Source organism: Chelonia mydas, chromosome 5 (genome assembly GCF_015237465.2).
Source record: "Chelonia mydas isolate rCheMyd1 chromosome 5, rCheMyd1.pri.v2, whole genome shotgun sequence".
NCBI classification, from domain to species: domain Eukaryota; kingdom Metazoa; phylum Chordata; order Testudines; family Cheloniidae; genus Chelonia; species Chelonia mydas.
The window spans coordinates 48,051,831-48,073,408 of NC_051245.2; the positions used below are offsets into that span (position 1 = coordinate 48,051,831).

Consider the following 21,578-nt stretch of genomic DNA (forward strand, 5'->3'; position numbering starts at 1 on the left):
ATAGTGTAGACATACCCCAAGTCAATTAGGACACCTGAGTCCAATTAAGAGCTGCCTGAAACCTGTCAAAATCTCTCTCCTGGTGAAGCGGGGAGAGACAAACTGCTGCAAGGCTGGAGGCAGCAGGGAGATTGGCTTTTCCAGTGTTAGAGACTGTGCTCCTCCCTATAGGCAAGACACCCAAAACCCAGTGCCTGTTTAGGGAAAGGACTGACACCCTGGGCCAGCGACAGGACAACACCTGTCCCAGTGAGGAGGCCAGGGAAAGGTATTCCCTTTTTGTTTTGGTCCTTTATAGACTTGTTCCCCTTTGTTTGGCAGAGGAGCACTCCTCAGGCCTGCCCACAGGCCTACCGGGAAGGCTCTGAGAAAAACCCCCAAAGAGGGAAGACAGACACACTCCAGAGTGGGGGCTGATTTACCCCAGGCCCTGTCCCTGCCAGAGGAGGGAGTGCTAAGCCCAGCAAGGCCGAAGGGGTGCCCTTGCCACACAGTATAATAGTTGCTGCTAGCAGCCTAGGAATTAATTTTGGAATACCAGGGCAACCATCAAGTACGCAGCTGGTCTGTGAACTCTAACAGTCTGTATCTTACATGTGAAGCTATTGAAACAAGCAGCTATTACTATATTGAAATGTATCTAGAGAAGTATTGCGTGAGAGAAGAGGGAATTAATAATTCCTTTGTATACAGCCTTGGTAAGACTTGTACCATAAAATAACACTAAAAGGATTCACATATGACTCAGAACAATTAGAGCGGCGGGGCGGGGAACGCAACTGAGGACAGGTACATCTGTTTTATGAAGCAACAGTAATCGCTGGATAGTTACAGTTGCAACTGAGTTGTCATTCTAAGCATTCTATTTCGAGCCTTTCTCAAAAATCCACAAAGTAACATAATAGACTTAAAATTTTGATAATTAGATCTAAAGTAGAGACAATTGTTTTACAAAATTTGAAGAAAATTGGATAGGGTGTTTGTTCTTCATGACAACACCCTAACTACAGGGATGGTTCAAAGTTAAAGAAGTCTTGTAACATTTTATGCTACTTTGTCACAAAAAATCCCAAAACAAAAATGCCCCACCAGAGAACAGGAGAGAAATGTCTTAGTTTACTAAACTCCCCCAGTGATCTAATGCCCATAGCCAACATGTCATTGATTAAACATAAGAATGGCCATACTGGTCAGACCAAAGGTCCATCCAGCCCAGTATCCTGTCTGCTGACAGGGGCCAGTGCCAGGTACCCCATAGGGAGTGAACCTAACAGGTAATGATCTAGTGATCTCTCTCCTGCCATCCATCTCCACCCTCTGACAAACAGAGGCTAGGGCCACAATTCCTTACCCATCCTGGCTAATAGCCATTAATGGACTTAACCTCCATGAATTTATCTTAGTTCGCTTTTAAACCCTGTTATAGTCCTTGCCTTCACAACCTCCTCAGGGAAGGAGTTCCACAGCTTGACAGTGTGCTGTGTGAACAACTTCCTTTTATTTGTTGTAAACCTGCTGCCCATTAAAGTTTAATTTCAAAAAGGTTTTAACTTTTAAATTAGTAATATTGTTGTGGAACATCAGTTCTTGGAAGCTTAGCATAATATGTAAAAAAGGTGCTGGAAACCTAAAGTTTTAGCTTTTAAAAAGTAACAGAGCTAGTCCTTTTCCTTGCAGAGAAAGAGACCTCAAGATATACCTCAAATTCTAGTGAGTCATCTTGTGGGGTTGGGGAAGGAGAGAGGAATTTTCCCCCTGAAGTTCTTGCAGAGGGGCTGACTAGGACTCTCTTGTGGGTTTAGCCTATTGAACCTATGCTTTATTAGAGCAAAGGTGAGGTTGCCTTATCACCATGGCCAGCATTGATTGCCCATTTGTTGAGTTTTCCAACAACCACCTTCTTACTTTTTCCCATATCCTCTCTTTATGCATGGAAGGAGTTCCCTGGACAATACCACTACATTATCTTCCCTTAATAGTTCACTTAAAAATGTGCAGAAATGCACACAGTTTGTCAGAAATCGCAGGCAGAAATACTTCGATTAAAAAAAGCTAGAGTATTTCTAGTCCAGATGAAACCAGGTAGGACTAGCAATCTTGGAAGAAAGTGCTTTCTTGTAAGATCTCCACCTTAATGTCCAATAAAAGAGCTCTACCTATGCATGAAAGTGTTTGGATCTTCTCAAGTTGAACAGCTGAAATGTCTGAGGTGTCATAGCAATAAGCCTGATCCAAAGCCATTTGAAATCCATAGAAAAACTCCACTGACTTCAATGGACTTTGAATCAGATCCAACATGCATGAAGATAAAGGCATGCTGTAGTGGTCTCAGCACAGGGCTGGGATCTAGGAACTCTTAAATATGGCCCCCTGGCTCTGCTACAAACTACTTCTCTGACCTTGGACATGTCACGTAGCCTCTCTGTGCTGCAGTTTCCTCATCTGTAAAAAGGAGGTAATATTCCTACCTTGCAAGGGGAACTGGGAGAATGAAGTAATTTGTAAAGCCTTTTGAAGATGAAAGTCATTGTATATGAGTGATAAATATCTATAGTAAGAAGTTATATTTTAATTCTCATCTGAACAGGTAATCTACCGAGCAGGCTTCCACAACACTCGATATTTAAGTGCCCTAACTAGAAGACCTGGCTCTCGGAACAGTTTGAGACACAAGAAAGGGCTGCAGAGACTGTCCAGGTAAGATCTCAGAGAAGCAAACTTCTGATGCTTGTTTTCCATAAATTCTTATATAACATGGAGTCTTACCACACATGGATTGCAGAGTTAAAAATGCTCTATCCAAACAAGATAAAAGATAGTCATTCAGCCAGCAGTTTACCTCAATCAGAACCACAACAGCATCTGGAAATAGCAGCTTTGGCAGCGAAGGTGTGGGCTCAGACAATAAGAGAGTCCCTATTTGAGAAGGGGAGTCACTTCAGTGATGGAGACAGCTACAGTGGAAGGTTATATCTGGTCCAGGGATAGAGGGGGAAAAAACTGCCAAGAAAGGAGAAAACATTTGGGGACTGCTCAAAGAGAAGGCAGCAGATAGGAGCCATTAGTGGCTGGCTGAAGGGAGATAGCAGCATCAACAGAAAGGTCAGAGGACCAATGAATAGCAGCAGAAGATGTTGAGACAGAAGGGCAAGAGGGTGTCTGGACATGGATCAGTGACTTGGGTCCATAGGCAATTTTTAAATTACAGGGCTATAAATTTTCTCAAGGTCTTACTGCCTTGAGTCCAGTTCAAGGTTTGTCATCAAAGCCCCTTGACAGAACGATGGTACCCAAATTCAAAGGTGCCTCGTATTTCCTTGGTGCCCTTGCTAAGTTTGTTAGATCTCAAGTATAAAATACAAATTCACTTGTACTCTTTGATAAGCCAAATTTCTTAAATGTCCATGTTTTTCAACCTCCCATCTTAGGAAAAGGATCAACAGCTTAGACCCTAAAAATAAATTATATCCCCAAAATGATCTAAACATTTAAAAAGAGAAATTAATAGGCAAAGGTGAAAAGATGTTAGATTAAATACCCAGTGCCATGGAGATACAGGAAGCTATTCCAGCTGAAGCATGCATCTATAAGATTTTCTATAGAGACTGTATTTAGGCAAGTAAAAGTTTTATTTACCAAAGGTACAGAGTACCTACAACCTCCACTGAAACATTTGTTTAGGTTTTTAAGAATTGATTTTGGGGTATCTAATGTTAGGCACAAGCTTGAAAATTTTGGCACTCACATTCAAGTGATCTGTCCTAATGCCATTAGCAAAGTCACTGAAGCTAAAACTCCCATAAACTGGAAAGGCAACCTGAGGGCTCTCTCAACTTTGGAGCTTATGCCCCCTGTTCCACAATGGCCTGAAATGTTTTGATCCTTAGAATATGCTGCAAAGAGTAACTTTTGGCATATGTATTTAGGGACATGCTGTGCATCAGGAGGATTGAGAAGGTTCTTTCAAGCAGTTGTGAAAAGGAGAGATTGTTTGGTAGTTTTGATGACTTGCTGTTGTCCAGTGCAAGGGCTCTGCAGCTACTTTGGTTTTTATTATGGACTTTATTTTTTAATTGACAGCAGGACAGCTATAGTTTGGGATAGGTAGCAAGTTTAAAAATAAACTAGGTTAGAGCTCAAACTGTGACCCTAAAAACTGGTAAAGAATGCCCTTTCAGCACTGAACTACTATACTAGAATCCAGGTGTTATAAGGTTTAACATATACAGGGAACTTAGGTCAAAGGTTTAATGTTTTGCATAGGCCTTTGTTTTAAATGGCAATGTGAACATGTCTGCAGTTCTGTGTTGTCCAAGCTGTTCAGAGTAGAGACATGAAGTTTTCTTTGCTGACTATACCTAGTATTGTAATGGTTGTGATCAACATGGCACAGACTGGAATGATGAAAGTACTTAATAAAAAAAATCAGCTCATAACTTCCAGAAACTGGAAATATTTAGTGACAACCTCTAAATGTTTAGGGCAATCAATATGTTAACTTCAAGAGGTAGAGACAACAGAACATGGAATCAGACTGAGTACATACAGAAAAAATTAGAATCTGCTAGAGTCAATTACCATGAACCATAACAAGTGTGCCCCCTCTCACTTTTAGGATCTACTGTAGTCATGGTTTGATAGATATTTGGATAGTCAGTTGACTAATTTAGGACTATCTTATGAAATGTAAGTATTTCCTGAGAAATGCTGTGTGCCCTGAACTCCAGTAGACTCAGTTAAGAGTATTAAATCTGCCCAGTAAATTTACAAAATGGACACTTTTACAAGAAAGTTTCTGGCTAGTTCTATAGGCGGGCAGAAATGCTGCTATTCTGCGATGTTCAAGTAAAGTCTTGTGAAAATGGTTCTCCACTTTGTACCACCTCTTGGAAGTCTCTGCTGAGGAACAGTTCTTCACCAGCATCCTATATCAAATCTTGATTTTGTGCAACACATTCCATCAACCATCTTTATCCCACTGCTCTTCTGATACGTGCTTTGAGACACTACAGCAGTCCATTATTATTGAAATACCCCATATTTTACTATTGAGAAACTAAATTAATTGAAGCATGGAAGTGGGATATTCCAGTTTAATGGTATGTAATTGTGCACTATGAAACAGAATTCCTCCTACATAACGTAGGAAACTAAATTGCAACAATTGTTTGAATTCTCAGACCAGACACACACAACTTCTACACTGACTCAAATTGTGGCAGTTGGAAATAGTGGAGAAACTTGTTACAAGTTGCACAATAAAGTCATGGCATGACTTACATGCTTGGCAAGTTACAGAGCCCCATCCTTTCTTGGTTATGAGGAAACAAGACTGGTTTGCTAACAATTTTCAAAGTCATATTTGGGGTCACTGCTGAAGCTGTGATTTTACTCAAAGTTACTCTAAACATGACACTGTATACAGCTTATTTTAGAAGAAATAATTGCACCGTAGAAATCCACAAGGGGGGGGGGGGGGGGGGGGGGGGGGGGGGGGGGGGGGGGGGGGGGAGAGGAGAATCTTTTTAGCTGCCAGAACTACATTCTCAACCTCAAAGACAAACTAAAGTTCTCTCTCATCCATCACCAGAAATAGGCTCACCAATCCAAAGTTTGGCTTTCAATTCCACTCCCTACAGAAGTTTAGCACAAGTCAGACAGTAACTTAGTAAATAGCCCTTTTCATATAATCTATTTTAGTCTTAGCCCATAATAAATGCTACTCAAAAAAACACAAACTTGCCATTAAAGCAAGCAGAGGTGACCAGACAGTTAACAGATCTGTGTTTAAAAACAAAAAAAATGTACAAACTCACTTTTCAGAGAACAGCCATTAACTCTGCTGAATCTTTCTCAAACTCCACAGTACAGGCTAGCTTCCCTACAGTAATTATAGTGCTTGGTTAAGTGAAAATTGATACTGGGACAATTTTAGTAATAAAATAATTTTGCTATAATCCACTGGATGGGGTTGCTCCATGTATCTAATTTCTGAACACAAGACTTGACATTAATATCTAGTTTCCCCAAGTTATCTGCAAACCTTCGTTTTATTACAGACCAATAATATGGATTTCTATCAATCTGAGCCCAAAGCAATACCAGAGTGCAGAAGAAATTTTGATCAAACTCAGTTGGGTCAAAAGAAAAAAAACACCTGAAACTCAACAGGTATTGTACTGGGCTACAACTATCAGGAAGCTTCACTGCTTAATCATGAGCATTTCAAACGTATGACAATCAACTCTAGAACTAAAACTTTAAGCAGCATTGTTCTGTGACATGGCAATTGGAAGATGCTTTGCAGAGAAGCAAAATCTTCTAGGAATATCATTATTCAACATTTAGGCCAGACTATTTCCCAATTAATACTTTTTTTTCCCTAATAAAAGCCACACTAAACAAGTTTTCAATTTTACATCTTTTATTATATGCCAAAACTCACTAACGCCAGGTTTTTGCTTGTATACAAGTTATTCAGAAAATTAACTGTATAGGCAAAGATTTTGTTAGCAATTTGATTTTATACTAATTTTTAGGTTTGTTCAGTTCAACCAGGCTGCAAAGATAATGTTGTGTACGAGCAATAACAGAAAAGAGCTGCAATGTTCAAGGAGTTTCCAAATATTACAGATTTTAGACTATCAGATCAGTAAACATAATACAAAAAATTACAAATAAAAAGTCACAATATAAAATAGCAGCTCATGTAGCTTTTTTCAAGTTTTTAATTTTATTCAGAAAGTGACATTTAGTTCAGTTTGCCTCATTCTTTGAAGCTTCATCAAAATTTTCAACAAGATCTAGAAAGAAAGAAAAGTATACATTGAAACCAAAGCCTCAGTACCTTTTTCACCTTACCAAATATATCAATTCGGACAAGATTTTCTTAAAGTCAACATAATATTTTAATTATGAGATGTAATAGCTTTAGCATTTACAAACAATTTCTACATAAAAATATAAATGCCACATTAAGACAGGTGTAGATGAACCACTAGTATCTTATGAATCCTGTCTTCAACAACGAATGCCAGATAGAACGCTTAACTGTGCTATAACACACTTGTATGGTGGGAAGTGGAGAGGGAAGGGGAGGGGAGGTTTCTTCCATACCCTCGTGATATGTATTAGGCCAATTCCTTGATGGACACACATTGATAGCATCATCATTCTTAGCCTAGCAACATTAAAAACTGCAGATACTATTATTCCTACAAAATAGCTAAAATACTGGATGAAGCTATAGGCCCATCTAATCTCATACCCTGACAGCAGCCAGTACCAGATACTTCAGAGGAAGATGTAAAAAATTTCATAGTTGTCCACCATGGAATAACTTGCCCATAGGGAAGTTTAACAGTTAGTGGCTGACTAATCCCCTTATCATTTCTCCATCTCCCCCCCCCCCCCCCCGCCCAATTCTATTTCATGTGTGTGATGTTCATTGTCAAACACTTAATCCTTTTTTTAATCCTACTAAATTCTTGGCCTCAATTCTACATTATGTATGCATTTTGTTGGACAGTAGGTCCTTTCATCTGTTTCTATTTTATGTTTGTTCTTACCTGGAACTTCATCATCATCATCCTCTCCAGTAGCAAGTGGTGCTTTTCCATCCACAGCTGTAATCACAAATAATGTAATGTTCATTTTAAACGCTAAGTTTATTTGTAAAAATCTCAAGTTACAAAATTAATTTTTTTGGAATAAAGCCAAAACTGAAGTTTGATGTTAACTTGAAATACATTTTCAGCAGGGGAAGTGGCTGTGATGCAAGTTTATTACATAATTGTGAAATAAGATCCAGCTAGGAGTATATATATTCTTTTGGCTATTTCATTATGTCTCATCAGAAGACAACCAGCACATCAAGGAAACAAGAGGACACATGCTACAACTATTTTACTGGTCAACTTATTACAGCAATGTAAGCTTATTTCAATCAACACTGCAAATTAAGTGCCTTGTATCAATAATCATTTTCATCTGCAAATTCAAATGCTGGGATTTTACTCAGATTAAAATAGCATCTTGATCTACTGATAATTCATTTGTTCTTGGTCTATCCCAGACTCTAAACAATAAGCTACAGAATGCCTAATTGCGCTTACCCTGGAGATCATAAAAGAAGGGAGTGTTTTTAAGGTATTCAGTCTTCCCAATTCAAATTTCTAGTAATGACCCCACCAATCAATCCTTCCCATGAAAAGTCTGGGACAGTGTGACTTTGCAGCAGATCTCTGAAGTCACTAAATCATAGAATCATAGAATATCAGGGTTGGAAGGGACCTCAGGAGGTCATCTAGTCCAACCCCCTGCTCAAAGCAGGACCAATCCCCAATCAAATCATCCCAGCCAGGGCTTTGTCAAGCCTGACCTTAAAAAACTTCCAAGGAAGGAGATTCTACCACCTCCCTAGGTAACGCATTCCAGTGTTTCACCGCCCTCCTAGTGAAAAAGTTTTTCCTAATATTCAACCTAAACCTCCCCCACTGCAACTTGAGACCATTACTCCTTGTCCTGTCCTCTTCTACCACTGAGAATAGTCTAGAACCATCCTCTCTGGAACCACCTCTCAGGTAGTTGAAAGCAGCTATCAAATCCCCCCTCATTCTTCTCTTCTGCAGACTAAACAATCCCAGTTCCCTCAGCCTCTCCTCATAAGTCATGTGTTCCAGACCCCTAATCATTTTTGTTGCCCTTCGCTGGACTCTCTCCAATTTATCCACATCCTTCTTGTAGTGTGGGGCCCAAAACTGGACACAGTACTCCAGATGAGGCCTCACCAATGTCGAATAGAGGGGAATGATCACATCCCTCGATCTGCTCGCTATGCCCCTACTTATACATCCCAAAATGCCATTGGCCTTCTTGGCAACAAGGGCACACTGCTGACTCATATCCAGCTTCTCGTCCACTGTAACCCCTAGGTCCTTTTCCGCAGAACTGCTGCCTAGCCATTCGGTCCCTAGTCTGTAGCTGTGCATTGGGTTCTTCCGTCCTAAGTGCAGGACCCTGCACTTATCCTTATTGAACCTCATCAGGTTTCTTTTGGCCCAATCCTCCAATTTGTCTAGGTCCCTCTGTATCCTATCCCTGCCCTCCAGCGTATCTACCACTCCTCCCAGTTTAGTATCATCCGCAAATTTGCTGAGTGCGCAATCCACACCATCCTCCAGAATCCTCCAAATCCTGGCTCTGGGGAACCAAAACAGTAGGTGGGAAGTAAATTCAAGCCCCTGCCTCCCAACCAAATACCAAGAACATCCTGCACCACATGCCTTCTGCTATTTAAACCAGAAAGGAGGTTGTTCACTCAAGTACTCCACCCCAAGATGAGGGGAAAAACCCATTTGGGGCTTGACAGGTCAAAAAAATCAATCTTAAATCAGTATTAAAAACAGGCCACTAACGAGTCAAACTTCGTAGCTTACATCAGCTGACCTTAGTCACACACAGAGGGGCTCCTTGAATCCACCCATTTCCAATCACAAGCTCCCTCTGTACCACACTCCCCCACCCCCTTATTTTTCAGCGACTCCCTGCAACTCACCCTAATCTCCCCCCTGCTAGGGTCTCTATGCCCCCTATTACCCACCCCCCTCATCCCACACCAGAGTCCCATATTCTGGCAGTTCTGTGCCCCTTGTTCACTCCTCCCCATTCTCCCCCTACGGCAGGGGCTCTTGTGTACACTTCTATTTCTCCCTTCCCCACCTCCACTTATTCCAGCATCCCCCATTCTGCCCCTTTCCCCTCCACATACCAAATCCCCCATTCTGATCAGATGCAGCACTCAAAAAAGCTAGCACTCTACAGAGAGACTCCAACTGTAAGGCCTCCAAAAGCTTAGCCAATAAATTGGAGGAAATCAGCTATTTCAGTCATAAATTGAGCAGTTTTAATAAAACAGCATGAGCAATTCACTTTTCAGCAATTACAGATTCCCAAATCCAATAAGCAATATTGCATGGTGGATTTTAAGCAACTGTTTATCAATTCAAAGTTGAAGTGTTTTACTGACTCAAAGTAACATTTTAAACAAACTTTTTTAATATTAAAGAACTTTAAAGTTTTGGTGTATCCAAGATTAGCACTGGGTCATATAAAACAGTCAGGGTCCATTATAGCGTCAAGGGTCCTTTTATTTTTGAGGATTTAGGAGTACAAGGAATCTTCCTGCTGCTGTCCTGAGGAAACCTAAAAGGATGACAGGAGGGACCTGAACTCCTGGCGAGACAGGAACAGGTTGCCCAGCTGCTGAAGATGTTCTGCAGATTCCTCTGGGCCATGGGGAAGCATAAAGAACCCTCTAGACCAGTGTTTCCCAAACTTAGGACATCGCTTGTTCAGGGAAAGCCCCTGGTGGGCCAGGACGGTTTGTTTACCTGCCGCATCCGCAGGTTCAGCTGATCGCAGCTACCACTGGGCCGCGGTTCGCCACTGCGGGCCAACGGGGGCTGCGGGAAGCAGTGCGGGCCGAGGATCGGCCGAACCTGCAGACACAGCAGGTAAACAAACTGGCCCAGCCCGCCAGGGGCTTTCCCTGAACAAGCAGCGGCCCAAGTTTAGGGAACACTGCTCTAGACTATCAGAGGGGATTGAGCAACCTCCTCATCCACATCTGAACTAACAGCAGAAAACAGCAGGAGACCCACCACCCTCCCCTGTCCATTGGATAGACAATTACGCCTCCCCTACCCAGAAAAGGGCCATGTTGGAGGAGACTTGATATGTCTACACTGCAATTAGACACTCATGGCTGGCCTGTGCTAGCTGACCCAGGCTCACAGGGCTCGGGCTAAGGGGCTGTTTAACTGCAGTGTAGACATTCAGTGTCAGGCTGCAGCCTGACCTCTAGGACCCTCCCACCTTGCAGGGTCCCAGAGCCCCTACACTGCAACTGAATAGCCCCTTAATCTGAACCCCTTAGCCCAAGTCAGTTGGCGCGGGCCAGCCACAGGTTTTTAATTGCAGCGTACACAACACCCAAGCCATTCACTACCTGACCACAGATATAAAAGCAGCAGGTGGGGCCAGAGGACTGTACAAGCAACATTCTCCCCCCGCCCCCAAACAAATGCCTTAGATTCTGAGGAGTATGAACTGGAACAGGGAAAGCTTCAGCCAGGCTCACTATTGTTGGAAACTGGCTATCGTCCCAACTGCTTGCAAAGGCTTCATCCTCTGAAGGGGCGAGGATAAGCTTGGGCAGACAGCTTGCAATTCCCCTCCAAGGGTATTTCAAAAGTTCAGCCTGGAAGAGAAGAGCAAGACCAGGAAACCCCCATCTGCGGGCAGTGGAAGATGCCCAGTGACAGTAAAACTAGCCATATTCCACCAATTCCCTCTCCTCCAAACCCTGCTCCATAGCAGAAGCACCTTTCTGGGATGAGAGGACCCACCCTCATCTCTACTTACCTCCTCTTTACAATTCAGGCATATGGCATTGATGGTACCAATCTCAGCCCCTACCTGTGTTAATCCAAGACTACAGGGTGATGACTGCTTTTGCTGCTGGTGGGAGCTGTCTTGCTCCCCTTTTCTCATTTACCTAGGAATTTGGAGGTGGAAGCCTTGATAATCTCTCTCCGTCCCCATACCAACTCTAGGAACTCCCTGATACAGCTTCATTGTCTCCTGGTTACTGAAAAGTCTCACCAGGCAGACTTACCTTTGCTAAACCAGAGGGGGAGCATGACATCAGAGCTCCTTAGTGCCTTTAAATCCCCTCCTGAAATTCTGTGCAAGTGAACAGGGCCAGTTCAAGAGGAAAAACAAAGCCCAGGCTACTTTAAGAGATAAATGTAAATTAATAGGTTTTCCAGATAAAAATGTGCTAACCTATTTTAATAGATGTGTGCTCAAATTAAGCAAGCTGCCCTAGATGAGTAAAATACACACTAATTACTTTGCTTCCAATTTCTTGGTATTTGAGAAACTACATGCAGGTTAAGGGATATGTGCCAGTTTCTTATATTTCGCTATATATCATGTTGGAAACAAATCTGCGAAAGGGATCTGAGAATTAAGTTTCTTTTTAGATTACATTTATTAGCGTATGGGTGGAACATTGAATTTTTACTTCTGGAGTTCACTGCTGAGATACAAATAAACTGTATAAATCTGCTGAAAAAGTATGTTGAGGTTACAACTTACGTTGCTTGGGTAGAGCCTCTGCCAATCTCCTCAAGCTAGTCAGACTGTCCGCTCCAAGCTGGTTTAAGATGCTGGGAAGCATTTCCGTCAGCTGCTTTGTCTCAGCATGGCCTGTGATAGTGAAAGTGTTAGCAGCCAGAGATGCCTGAACTTTAGGGTTGTTGAAGTGGATGACTGTTCCCTGGTTGGTAAACATATTTACCTGCAAGAAAAAGTAAAATCATATTAAGACAGTCACATTTTGGACTACGATTTCATTTCAATAGAAAACTTGAACAACTAAGCCTTGTTCAAGCTCAAGGCTTACTTGCAACATTTCTAACAGTTCAAGAGTATACTCAGAAGTAAATATAAACAAACTTCACAAAACTAGGGTTTTTTTTAGGGTTTTGTTTTTTTTAATAAAGCAGTTACCTCTTCAATACCAGAAATGTTGTTGACTCCCAGTTTCTTTAAGGAGAACTGAAGTTTCTTGTCATCTGCTGTAGCTGTTCTGTGGACAACCTTCTTCTTTCTGCGGGCAGTTCCCTTTGTGGAAAGAACATATGTTATATTACAGCAGTTCTCAAATTAAAGAACTCTTATTTCACACATCACTCACAGGGGATGATGATAGTGTCAAGAAGGAAGAACTGGTAAATTTGACATCTGTCAACATCAAGGACTAAAGATTTCAAACAAACATCCCATCTTAGCACACTTTAAAGATTTGCCAAGTATACTTTATGGAGAGTATCAAATCTGCTTTCCAAGCAAACCATTTCTGGAAAGGAGAATGGAAACCTTTCTAGGTTTCGTAAATTATATCCAAATTGATACTTTTATAAACTTAAAATGAAAGGAAATTCTCTGTAATAAGATTTTAAATAAAGGAGGGTACAAGAATGATTTCCTCAAGTTATCAGGAATCAAAAACTACTCATCAAAAAGAAATGAGGAAATACTGTACAGAATCCCAAGAATAAGACACGCTACAGCATTACATAGGAATCTGTCACTCAAACACAGAAACTTTGCCCCAAGCAGATGTTACCTATGTCTGACAGAGATTGGGATCAGTCTTTTCTGATTTGGCAACTCATATTTTGCATGTCATTAAAGGTACTACTGAACTGAGTTCTAGGTCATACCCATTTACAAAGCAGAAGTCTCCAAGAGATGAGTTCTACCCTTGTTGAGGGCCAACTCCCCACAACCAAAGAGCCCTAGATTTGTGATTTGGTGCAGTTATTTGGCAGTGAAGACTGCTCTTCTCCATGTCAAAGAGCAGCATTGCTACTTAATGGCTTCTACTATTTACAAGATTTCAGCATCCCCTGAACTAAAGAGTGCAAAAGCTCATGGCTCTATTAACCTCATTCCTTTTCCTCCCTGAGTCTGCTGTCCCAAACCCTGCTACTCCAGCTTCAGGCCAACCAGGTTGAAACAATAAGAAATGGTTTCACATCCATTTAGACATAGTTCCCTCAGACAGTACCGATCAGTGGTAATTGCTGTAAAGAAAAATTTGGGTGGACATTATGGGCTTTAATCCAATCGAAGCAAAAACCCCAGCCCCTTTTAAAGTTGTGTGTGGAGAAAGGCCCCTCAGGATAGGTAGGCTCGTATAGGAAGAACAGTAGTAGCCCCAATTAAGGTGAAACTCTACCACCAAACTGGAAAGGAATCTCAGCCTGAAATGCTTTGCCTGCCTAGAGCCTGAACCCAGCTCACTCAGCAATTTGAAAGTCACTGCAACCAGAACGGTGACCTTTCATGTAAGGAGTGATCCAAAAGGAGCTTTCATCAGCCTGTCAGGACTACATTAATATTTCAGAACAAAGGGCTTTTTAATAGGTCTAGAAAGTCATGCCTTGCATGAAACTGACAAAGTTTATTTTGCAGGTGTCTGCAGAGACACCTGCCAACCTACCAATTCACAATAGGTTAGAACAGGTGTCAAATGCATTTGGATTGATTTACGTCTTTATGCTAGAGTTGTCTACCACCTGAAACTCAGTTAATTTCCATTAAGTGGATAGCAGCTGCTTTCATCTTTACAGAATTGAAGCCTGTAAAGATTACAGGTCTCGGACACTAAATCCACCTTGATCTTGCTGAGACATGCACAATTCCTGGGGTTCCACCTATGTACTAAAGATGAGTGGCTGCTGCAGACTATGTATGGAATACTGAGAAATACATCTGGCCAACCCTGCCCTAAAACTTAAAAAAAAAAAAAAAAAAAAAAAAAAAGGGGTGAAGTGTCCTTGCTAAATGGCAATGACTACGTTTTAGGCAAAAACTGCAAATTATAATAGTATCGTCAAGTGGCGTAATAATCCTGAAACTCCACCCAAATGAATAGAAAGAAATTTTGCTAAAGCTAGATATGGAGCAATTCACTAACAAAGAAGTCTTACAAAACAGCCTTGAAAATTTTCTATACTAGGCACATTCTATTCTTTGCATGATTAGCAAAGCTAAGTATCAGAGGGGTAGCCATGTTAGTCTGGATCTGTAAAAGGAGCAAACATCCGACGAAGCGGGTATTCACCCACGAAAGCTTATGCTCCAATACGTCCGTTAGTCTATAAGGTGCCACAGGACTCTTTGTAGCAAAACTAAGTTTTCCCCATGAATAAAATAGTACTTATACCTAATGAGTGGATGAGTATTATTTCGCAATGCTGCAATAAAGTACTTCTGATAGTATTAGACACCATCAAATCCAGTGTATTTTAAAAATAGCAGATTCAGGTACTACCTCTGCTCCAATTCTCCCATGCCAATTTGAGACTGAACTATAGCATCTCTAACATATTAAACTCCACTGTTTTCAGTTATATTCACAAAGCAGCTAGTATGCCTACAAACACACCCAGTTTTGTTGCTTATCAACACTACAATGAGCAAGTTATAATCTGGAACAAACTAGGTGTGCACATGTACGTGACTGGAATAAAAACGTCTATAGCCAGCATTGCCATAGCAGGTTTATCTAGACTAGGTATGTAACCACACACAAGCCTCATTAACATGAGGCAGCAATTTGTGGCTGAAAGCATTTCTACATGCTTTATAAACCAGATTTATGTGATGACTGTGCTACTTAAATGCTTTCATGCAGAAAAATCATGTTTAGTTCACTATAATCTGCATTTAGAGAGACCACAATCTGAATTTTTTTATTTCTTGGTTCTGCAGCAATTTTATAGCCCCCTTCCTTCAAAACAAAAAACCACAAGACAAAGTTTGCCTTTAAAGAAAACTCTACAGATCTGTTCCCTCAAGGGTGGGTACAGCAGATAGTCTTCAACAGGTTCCCTCCACCACTTCTAGTTTTCATACTATGTGCGCACAACAACTGCATCTCTCAGCAAAGGTAATATGCAGTAGTTTTTTCTTGAAAAATTCCCTTAACATTACTGAAATGATTTAAAATAAACCAAGCTTAAGTAGTTAACAGCTATAGATATAAAGTTACATAAAGGCCTATTTCAAAGGCTAATTGAAAGGTTTTCATCCAGTCAACACATGAATTCAGAAACCATTTCCCCTGCAAGAGTTGATGACATCACTAACATCTAAACAAGGCACTAGTTCTGGTACTAGTGGTATCAGTTCTCGCAGTAAGACACAGAACCTTTAATCCCTCTTTGCAAACAAAAGACTGACTGGTTTTAAAATGTTGTTTTTAAAATGACATAATTTTGTGCCTACAGATTTGTTAATGATTTGGATCTTGTTTTAAAGTCATGGAACTGATACTTCAGGAAGTATGTCATAGAATATCAGGGTTGGAAGGGACCTCAGGAGGTCATCTAGTCCAACCCCCTGCTCAAAGCAGGACCAAGCCCCAATTTTTGCCCCAGATCCCTAAATGGCCCCCTCAAGGATTGAACTCACAACCCTGGGTTTAGCAGGCCGATGCTCAAACCACTGAGCTATGGGATAGCTTATTAAGTAGCTTACCTATTCAATACAACGGATACGGGACACATATTATGCTCAAATAAATTGGTTAGTCTCTAAGGTGCCACAAGTACTCCTTTTCTTTTTGCGAATACAGAAAAACCTAGTCAGTCAGAAAACTCGACCATACATATGGGCAATTAATCTTGTTGGGAACGAAATATGGTATTAGTTTCATAAATGTAATTTTGGTTTATTTTTATGAAAACCCCAATGCCTAAACTGAATGTATATTATATATATATAACCCCAATGCGTAAACTGAATGCTGGTAGCAGGAGAGTGAGTTGGGGGGGGGGGGGGGAGAATAGACGCGGAGGGTGAGAAAACCTGGATTTGTGCTGGAAATGGCCCAACTTGATTATCATACACATTGTAAGGAGAGTGATCACTTTAGATAAGCTATTACCAGCAGGAGAGTGGGGTGGGAGGAGGTATTGTTTCATGGTCTCTGTGTATATAATGTCTTCTGCAGTTTCCACAATATGCATCCGATGAAGTGAGCTGTAGTTCACGAAAGCTTATGCTCAAATAAATTGGTTAGTCTCTAAGGTGCCACAAGTACTCCTTTTCATATTACTAGTAGAAACAGTACAGAAACATCCATACCTCGCCAAGATAAAACAGTAAGTTTAGATAGATTTAAAGTTCCATGTATGCTTTGGGCCCATCTGCATGGAGCAGCTGCGCCTTACCTTTCCCCCAATGCGCACTTGAGCCTGGAGTTTGGCTAGTTTTTCTTGATTCATGATTGTTTCTTTCATCTAAAAAGGAAGGACAGTAGACACTATGGACACGGCTCTGCTCGCTGGGGAGGTCAGCCCCGCGGCGGGCAGCGTCTGCAATGCAGCGGAGGCCCCGGCCATCTCCGGAGCAAGGGGAGGCCTCCCTTGCCCCCCCCACCCCAGACTTCGTAGCGGGGCGAGCAGTCAGGGAGCAAGGCCGCTCGGCGGACACCAGCCGCATCCCGGCGACGGGATGGGGAAGCAGGAGGCGAAACCAGGCAGCGGACTCAGGGGCTCGAGGCCTCTCTCTGGAGAGGGGGGAGAATTTACTCAGCCCCGAGTAACTCTCACAGCCGCATCCCGGCCCTTCCCCAGCAGCAGGGCCGCGCCCGCGCCTTATCGCCCCGCAACTACAGGGCCCCGCGCGGCCTAACCCACCGGTGTCTCCCCCGACTCACAGGCCCGGGCCTGGCGGCGCTCCGCCGAGTACCCTCCCCAGGAACCCCGCTCCCCGAGCCAGCCCCGGGCCCCTTTGTACCTTCCCGGGCGGAAGCGGCACTGTCCTGGCAGGGCAGGGAGCGCGGATCGGAGCGCACACACGCGGAGGGGCGCAAGATGGTGGCCGGAAGGAAGGAGCTCGGGGTGGGCGGGGCGACTACACCCAACGTCGCGCGCGCGCTCCTCTTACCTCAGCCGTCAGCCCAGGAGCTCGGCGGGTGCTCCCCGCGCCAGGGGAGGGTGACGCCGCCGGCGTGAGCCCCTCCAATGGGGCCTCGGGCCAGCCAGCGCGGAGACCGTCACACAGGTGGGGCGGGTGGAGCCTGGGCCTCTTGCAGGGAGCCCGAGAGCAGCTGGGGTTGGGGCCTAGAGAGCGTCCCCCTCACAGCCCCAGAGATGGCGCGGGGTGCTGGACTGAGCGTCCTGAGAAACCCTTTCTCTGCTGGGCACCTTTGTCGGGCGCCTGCCGCCGCCGGCTCGGCGCGAAACTAGGGCGCCTTTGGTCTGAATTTTGCCTTCCCAGCTGCTGGAATCGGCATTGCAGGAGAACGGCGGCTCTGTCTCTGGGCACGCGCGTGGGCTTCCTTCTGCATCTCCCTAAACCCTGTTCTTCTCTCTGCTAGAACACAGCTAAACTCTGGCCATGCCTTCCTAGTTACATTGCTAAAACCTTGTTGTTGTCTTCATCACTTCTTCCCTGTATTACTGTAACCTCTATACCTCTGGCCTCTGTGCGTGTTATTTTCTAATCTCTTTCATTTTATCCCCAGATACCACTGCTAAAATCATTCTCCTCCTCCAACCTTCCTTCTATCAAATCATCCTTCCCTTCACTCTCTTAATTGCCTGCCTGTATTTCACAGTATATAATTCAGGCTCCTTGGATTTTCTTTCAAGGCCCTATATAATCTCAATCCTGCCTACATCTCTGTTCTTATCTTCCGTTACTCTTCCCCTTTCTATCTTACTCCTCTCACATCAAGACTTACTTTGGCTTCACACCTTCTTTCATTTTATACCCTACACTTAGAACAGTTTCCCATTTCTTGTCTAACAAACCCTCTGTGGTCATCTCCAATAATCTTCCCTACATTAGTGTTTTCATCAATGATTCTTCACACCCTCCTTTACCTGGACTGTTACCCTGCAATTTGGTATTGTCTGAACTGGATCTTGGTCCTGCAAATGATTATACACAGAACTCCACACTGAGAACACTTATGTGTGGAATGGGACACCCAAATACCCCAAAAATTTGTTTCAATACCAGAAAGAGCAAACACATTGCACACTTTAGTTGTCACCTACATACTAGAACCCATACAGGTATCATCAAACAAATACAACCCATGCCTGATGGGGACCACGTCCTGAAAGAAATCTTTCCCAAACCACCTCTTCTGTCCTTCAAAAACCTCCCGGCCTTTCTAAACTCATCAGAAGCAAGCTCCCTACAGACTGGGACACACCAACTCAAATCAACACCAGAACACTAACTCAGCACAACTGCCAGAACAACAGATGTAAAACCTGAAAATACATCTCCACTGCTACATTGATCACTACTTCAAAATACCACCTTTTAAGATCCATGGGTCCTACACATGCCTATTACAACATGTGGTGTAGCTCATCCAGTTCATCGAATGCCTCAGCAACGACTTTATGGGTGAAACCAGACAAGCACTATGGTCTTGAATGAACTCACACAGAAAAATTATAAAAGACAAAAACACCTTGTCACCTGTGGGCAAACACTTTTCACAAAGTGATCACTGTATATCTGACCTCTCAGTCCTCATCCTCAAAGGAAACCTGCACAACATCTTTGAAAGGTGAGCCTGGAAACTTAAATTCATAACTCTGCTGGACGCTAAACACCATGGACTTAGCAGAGACACTGGTTTTATGGCTCATTACAACAACTTGTAATACACCTTGCTGCCTACTAACCCTTCGTTGTCCTATTACTTCAAAGGTATTAATTGACCACTTCATTCTAAGTGGTCTCCTACCACATGTATGAATTTAAGGTTAACAATCTGTCCTACCTTGTATTTAGCTTGGACACTCTAGTTTCTTTCTCCAGACCTGAAGAAGAGCTCAGTGAATCATCTCGAAAGCTTATCCCTTCCTCCAGAAAACGTTGGTTCAATAAAAGATATGACCTCATCCACCCTGTCTCTCTCCTATGCACAGTTATTCAGGTGTGTAAATGTTTGCAGGATCAGGGCCTTACGTTGTAAATTTTTCGTGGCAGGGACCATTTCTTAGTCTAAGGCCCAATCCTGCAAAGACTTAGACCAGGTCTACATTATAAACTTACATCAGCATAATGCCACTCAGGGGTGTGAAAAATCTACACCCCCGAGCAAAGCAGTTGTACCAGCCTAACCCCCAGTGTTGACAGTGCTATGTCCACAAAAGAGCTTCTTCCGTCAACATAGCTACCAGCTCTCATGGAAGTGGATTAACTATGGCAACAGAAGAAGCTTTCCAGTCAGCGTAGTACTGTCTTCACTAAAGCACTACAGAAGCACAGTGGCACTAGTGCTGCTTCACTGCTGCAGCTTTTTAAGTGTAGACCTGCCCTTAGCAATGAGCTTGACTTTGCTCACTGTGAGGAAGCAAGTGGGACAGCTCACATGATTAACTGGGACTCACGTGATTGACTTCAATGGGACTAATCACCATGCATAAAAGTAAGCACATACATAAACCTTTGCAGAATCTGGGCCTACGTTTTGTAAAGTTCAGTGTATGTTTTTGGCGCTATATACATTAATAATATTACAACATTAACTTGTCCTGTAACTTTGATACCTTTTTGGTGACTTATTCACTAGGAATTTCATGAATAAATTACAGTTTTTATTTGTTGTTATAACAAGACATGTTTTAAAAGGACAGTGTCAAAAAACTTAGCCCCAAAATGTAGATTTTTGTTTTAACAAATCTACAGAAAAGTAATATGAATATAAAATTATGGAATCAATTTTTAAAAATGAGAATTTTTTTTGTTTTACACTTAAGTATTTCCCTCTAGTACTCAGGACCAATCAGAGGGAGGGCCGAGAGGGCCATTTGGCCTGGGCCTCAAGCTCAAAGGGGGCCTCAAATTTAGACACTTGTTAATTTTTTGGCATTTGATAAGTTTCGCAACTTGTTTTTATGCGCATCCCAGTCAGACCAAAATGTGACACACTCTCTCAGCTTAGAGCTGAAAATTTAAGCAAATAAGAGATGCGATTTGGTAAAACACATAATTTTTTTGTTAACTGACATAGATTTTGTCTATTAAAGAGTTTAAAATGTTCATAAATATTAATAAAAATATGTCGGTTCTGATGGCATAAGATTAGACCATGATGAACGTGTCCTCTCAGATCAGATGATTATATAAACAAACCACTACTAGTAGCTGGTGCTGGATCAAGTACATGTTGAAAGGTGGAGAAATGTTACATTTTAGTGTCTTTATAGTTTTACATCTAGTTGACTAAGGGATTATTTATGTGTGAGAATTCCTCATTATTATCTTCATATGATAGCTAAAATTGGTGATTGGTTGGTTGGTTGAGCCCTAGCTTGGTAGCTCGGCCATCATCATAGGCTTTCATAGTCTATAGGCCAGTTTCAAGGTGAAAATTTGTGAGGACAATTTTGTACAGTGAGTTTCATGAGGACACATGTTTGAAATGTTTGGACATTATCCCTCTATCTGTGTCTGTGTTTACTATATGTCATTCTTTTGTCTTCAGCTCAGCCTGTTATATTATACCTTGTGTGCTTGAGTTTTAATTCAGTGATAAGGATAATAACCTGTCTGACTGTTTAATTTTGTGTTCTTAATTAGTATTCCTTCATTTTAAGTCTTTTCAGCATTCGTGTACCATTCAGCATTTGTGTATATGTTTACAGTAGAAGATTTCAAGTGTAGATAAGCTACTTATTTACAGCAGAATATTTCAAGTGTGGATAGGCTACATATTGACCAGATAGATCACTATGAAGAGGAGAATTGAAAGTGGTGCAAGCAAGAGATGGTGAAAACAACTGAGTGAAGCAGCAGCTAAGAGCACAAAGCCAATAACTTCATTTCTCAAACCACTGGAAAACACATGTTACCCAACAAACAATGCTACAGATAATAAAAATTCTGCAACTGCAACAGGTGATATTTCAATGCTAATACCTGGATTTGAGGACAGTAGCCAAGAAGGAGATGTGCCAACAGTA

General features: G+C 42.2%; 2 protein-coding genes and 1 long non-coding RNA gene across 5 annotated transcripts in view; 2 read left to right on the plus strand and 1 right to left on the minus strand.

Moving 5' to 3' along the window:
* Positions 1-8,387, plus strand: LOC119566671. Its single transcript, XR_006291353.1, has 3 exons — positions 1-268; positions 2,588-2,697; positions 7,857-8,387. It is a non-coding gene; the product is annotated as an uncharacterized LOC119566671 (long non-coding RNA).
* Positions 6,407-17,550, minus strand: BTF3 (basic transcription factor 3). 3 transcript variants are annotated; one of them, XM_007064491.4, is made up of 6 exons: positions 17,380-17,550; positions 16,812-16,880; positions 12,577-12,690; positions 12,163-12,364; positions 7,569-7,625; positions 6,407-6,803 (listed from the first exon to the last, which is right to left on the minus strand). In XM_007064491.4, the coding sequence occupies exons 2-6, from the start codon at positions 16,878-16,880 to the stop codon at positions 6,757-6,759; spliced, it is 489 nt and encodes a 162-aa protein (XP_007064553.1). In that variant the 5' UTR covers positions 17,380-17,550; the 3' UTR covers positions 6,407-6,756. The 3 variants fall into 3 exon arrangements, with proteins under 3 accessions (XP_007064553.1, XP_043403730.1, XP_043403729.1); XM_043547795.1 differs by lacking the exon at positions 17,380-17,550 and adding an exon at positions 17,300-17,342; XM_043547794.1 differs by lacking the exon at positions 17,380-17,550 and adding an exon at positions 17,280-17,342.
* FOXD1 (forkhead box D1) overlaps positions 17,426-21,578 on the plus strand; it is a 20,950-nt gene continuing 16,797 nt past the window's right edge. The window contains exon 1 of the mRNA XM_043547790.1: positions 17,426-17,646. The gene's annotated coding sequence lies outside the window, so the exon portion shown is untranslated. The remainder of the gene's footprint in view (positions 17,647-21,578) is intronic.

Coding starts and splice junctions, on each gene's coding strand:
- BTF3 (XM_007064491.4), bottom strand. CDS start 16,880: ATGAAAGAAACAATCATGAATCAAGAAAAACTAGCCAAACTCCAGGCT. Junction 12,691..16,811: donor AAGTGCGCATTGGGGGAAAG/GTAAGGCGCAGC, acceptor CTTTCCACAAAG/GGAACTGCCCGCAGAAAGAA. Junction 6,804..7,568: donor TGATGATGATGAAGTTCCAG/GTAAGAACAAAC, acceptor CTTTCTTTCTAG/ATCTTGTTGAAAATTTTGAT.